This window comes from Camelina sativa, chromosome 16 (assembly GCF_000633955.1).
Source record: "Camelina sativa cultivar DH55 chromosome 16, Cs, whole genome shotgun sequence".
Classification (NCBI taxonomy): domain Eukaryota; kingdom Viridiplantae; phylum Streptophyta; class Magnoliopsida; order Brassicales; family Brassicaceae; genus Camelina; species Camelina sativa.
In genome coordinates, this window is record NC_025700.1 from 537,641 (window position 1) to 541,680 (window position 4,040).

The window sequence follows — 4,040 nt, forward strand, 5'->3', positions numbered from 1 at the left end:
TTAAAATCACAACTTCGCCCAATCAGCAATCTCGAAATAGTATTAAACAAATTTATGATTCTTCTTCTTCGTTGGAAATTTATTACTATAAATTATTTCTTTTAAGAAAAAGGATAATTGTTTGTATCATTACCTAACAAGAAACAAGAGAAGAAGAGACAGGAACAACAGCTGGTTCAGAAGCAATCTTGTTGTTGATATTATTATTAGGTGTGTCGCGGTGCACGAGATTCCCCTGAGACTGCGCCATCAATATCGACTTGTAAATCTCCACGAGCATTTTCTCATCATACTCCTTCATTGGACCCGACCCGAATACGGATCCACCGTATCCAGATGATCCGACAACCCGTGAGTTAGCCAAACGCATCATCATCTTGACATAAGAGTCACGTAGCCACACCAAAAACTTCTTGGGCGACGCCTTTTTCAGGATCCTCAGTTTCGGCACGATCTTGATCCTCCAAAACCGTTTCTTTCTTGTCGGATCCATTTTGACCCGTTTCCCTGTCCTTCGACCCGGTTTCTTCTCTGATGATGATGACCCATCAAGCTTCTCGTATCCTCTCCACCTCCGCCAGTACCTCTTCGGCGTTATCTCCATCACTCTTTCTCTCTCGCTATCTAGAGATGTGTATAAGTAATAATAATAAAAAGATAGAGTGGGGGAGACGAATGAGGAAATTAAAGAGAGGAAGATAGAGATATTGGTTGGGTTCCCTTTATAATAATGATGACTATGAGGAAGACCTTAAATGGTTTAATTAAAATCAGCTGTATAGGCAGCAGCTGCATACACGTGATTAGTTACACGCATCTATATGTATTTATTTATACGTAATAATATTCGGTATGATATTGATTGACATTTTTTTCATTCCCTTTTTAAGTTTATTATTAACATAACGATTATAATTAGTTAGCAATAAATCAAACAATGAATGATCATGTCTCGATTAATACAGTTTTTTGTGAAGAAGTTGTTATCCAAAAACGAACGGTTCGGATAGTGAAGAAGAGTGTATATCATTGATTGTTTTTGTGAACTAGCGTTGATTCCCTTTGTTGTTTAATCGACGATATGTGATTTCTTGTCATGAGGTCAACAAAAATATCTCAGCATTTGGTATTTAGTGTCTAACGAATATCGCATAATCTATATTTAAGTGTGAATCGATCACTTTTGCAATAATGGCGCTGTGTGAGTGTGACGATACTCTCATGGGCCATGTGACAAATCTTCTGCTTAATCCTAACCGTTGGATCACTCTTCTTCGTCGCAAGCCTGTTTGTAAAGAAGATTATAGAGGGTGAGATAGACACGCATGTGTCTGTTTTAGTGTAATGTATAGTCTCTTTTGTCTTGAAATTACTATATTTTACGTTAAAAATGTCTAAATCAAATAAATTGTAGCATGTTTTAGGTGAGGCTACATCGGTTTCACTCATATGTACATCAGTACAATATTAGTAATTATTTATCGTGGGAAACATTTGACTGAAGAAAACGTAATGGGAACATTAATTAATGAGATGATTGAGCTGTGATTTGATCAAATCGATAGATTCCCTCTACCACCGCATGCAGGAATTGCGTGCAACACTGTTTTCTTTACTAAAACTCATTTGCACATAGCTGCAAAATGCAATGCAACTAGTATCTTTTTCTGTTAAAGATAATTAATTAAAGTGACACATAAATAAATGATTAGAAACGAATATTACGCGCTAAGAAAACAGTTTTTGTAATCGGATGAATTTGTTGTACCCAAGACCTTGACTCTCAGACAAACAAACGTTGGCCATTTTATCCGTTTCCAATTAGTTCTGCTAAAACTATTAATGAACAGAAAACAAAAATGGTTGTGGTTTAGCAAACGTTCTCTAGCCCAAATCAGACCATGCAATTCTAGGTGGAGGGATGAAATCAGTTCTTATAAAATATACTCCCTCCGTTTCAAAATATAAGATGTTTTGGCTAAAAGCACGCATGATAAAGAATGCTTACTTTTAAAAAGTTTAACCAATCAAAAACAAGACTACATAAAACAACTAATAAAAAATATGAAATTAATCTAAAAGTTGCCAAGAAAGTTGAAAACATCTTATATTATGAAACAAACCAAAACCTCTAAAACATCTTATATTTTGAAACGGAGGGAGTATAACTAAAAACACTATAGACAAAACAACTACAATTAGTTATAGGCCATTCCATTATCCCATTCATTAGGTGGTGTCATCTGTGAATTGAAGGTTGAAAAGAAAGAAAAAAATTCGACGTGCTTGCTCTACGGCAAGGTTTTATTCTCTCGAGACGTCGATAAACTCTGATTATTTTTTTTTTTTAATTCTGTGTACACATATAATAAAAACAAGTATGTTACAACATTGTTTGAAAGTTGCTGCTGGTACAGTGGTATAATTCTGTGTACGCATATAATAAAAACACGAGTTCGACCCTTGGTGATGCATTTTTTTTTTAATTAAAAATTTCAAAACGACGTCGTATGATTTAACCTCAAATGTTAACGTGTTGCTAATGACGTTTAATTTTCTGTTAATTTTATAAACAACGTGCTAATTTGGCAAGTCAATGAAAAATTTGTTATTATATTTGAAAATCAACAAAAATTGAGTATTTATTTGGCTAGACCAGAAATTAATACTTTTTCAGGTAAATTCAGGAAAGTTTGGGTTTTTTTGGTTGAATTCTCTTTGTTTTTTGAATCAACTTGTTCTTGCTATGAGCCTAATACACTATTTAAACATTGGGCCGAATGTTGTTAAAACAAATACCCAAATGTATTATCATCGGAAGCCAGCTTACAAACCATCTAAAGATAAACTTTTCCACCTAAGATACATTACAAAGATACCATATAAATGTTATTAACATTTTGAAACTGTAAGGTAAATATATGGATTGATTCATTTTCCTTATAATTTCGTATATATACATATTTAGATGGAAAACTTGCAAAATATATATATATAGATTGTAAAGGCAAAGAAGAAGAGAATTAACAAAGTTACCATATAAATCACATTTTTTTTTCCAAGTTTTCTTTTATTTTTCTAAAATTAACCATCATTAAAAAAAAAAAAACGAGAAAGCGCCTCATCGATCGCAGAGCCTCTCACAATCTCCCCTTATTAATCTGTATCGATCCCAAAATCGAAGAATCATCCAAATCCATACTCTTACCGGTGCTTCTTCCTAATTCGGAAGGAGCTCTAGAGACAATGGACGGGTTCGGGTCGAACCAAAAAACACTAGCCGTTGATCGATGGATGCAGATCGTTAACGGTAAAGGTTACGGCGTTGGTGAATCAACAACAACACAAACCTACTCAACTCGACCCGTCTCACCAGACTTTCACCAGAGTATCCCCCCTCCTCCGGGTGCATCCACGACGACCGCTGCTCCGTGGAAATTGTTCGACGCGGAAACAAAGAGGAAGAAGAGAATCGCAACGTACAAGGCTTACGCTATGGAAGGCAAAGTTAAAGCCACCGTCAAGAAAGGGTTTCGTTGGATCAAGAACAGGTACTCTCAGATTATCCACGGATGATTTCATTGTATTCTTTGTATTTTCCGGCGAATCATGCCTTAAGCCTGTCGTCGGCGATAATCTCCGGCAACTTTTTTGTTTTGGTGAGATTTTCAAAGGAGTGTTTTTTGATGATAAAGCAAGACAACGTCGTTGTATGATTCAGGTCCAACACGGTCCAGATATGTGGCCCAAATTATGCATTTTTTAACATATTAATGAAGCCCATGGAATACTTTACTAAGGCCCATTTAAGTTAGTACGAATATATATAGAGAGGGTTTATTAAATTACACGAGCATGGGGAAGTGTGTGTTTAGTTTTTTGTTTTTATAGTGAAAGAGAGAGAAAGACCAAAGCAAAGCACCTTCTACGCACGATCATAGTTTAGCACGTGAAGCCACGTCTTCTCTTTTATTCGCTTTACCCATAATAACCTTTACTGGATTACAATAATGCCCCCCCCCCCCCCCCCCCCCCCCCCC

General features: G+C 35.8%; 2 protein-coding genes across 2 annotated transcripts; one reads left to right on the top strand and one right to left on the bottom strand.

The window, feature by feature from the left end:
- LOC104749059 lies at positions 1-770 on the bottom strand. Its single transcript, XM_010470631.2, has one exon. It carries the CDS (start codon positions 602-604, stop codon positions 134-136), a length of 471 nt encoding a protein of 156 aa, XP_010468933.1. The 5' UTR covers positions 605-770; the 3' UTR covers positions 1-133.
- Positions 3,096-3,958, top strand: LOC104749060. Its single transcript, XM_010470632.2, has one exon. It carries the CDS (start codon positions 3,247-3,249, stop codon positions 3,574-3,576), a length of 330 nt encoding a protein of 109 aa, XP_010468934.1. The 5' UTR covers positions 3,096-3,246; the 3' UTR covers positions 3,577-3,958.

Coding starts and splice junctions, on each gene's coding strand:
- LOC104749059 (XM_010470631.2), bottom strand. CDS start 604: ATGGAGATAACGCCGAAGAGGTACTGGCGGAGGTGGAGAGGATACGAG.
- LOC104749060 (XM_010470632.2), top strand. CDS start 3,247: ATGGACGGGTTCGGGTCGAACCAAAAAACACTAGCCGTTGATCGATGG.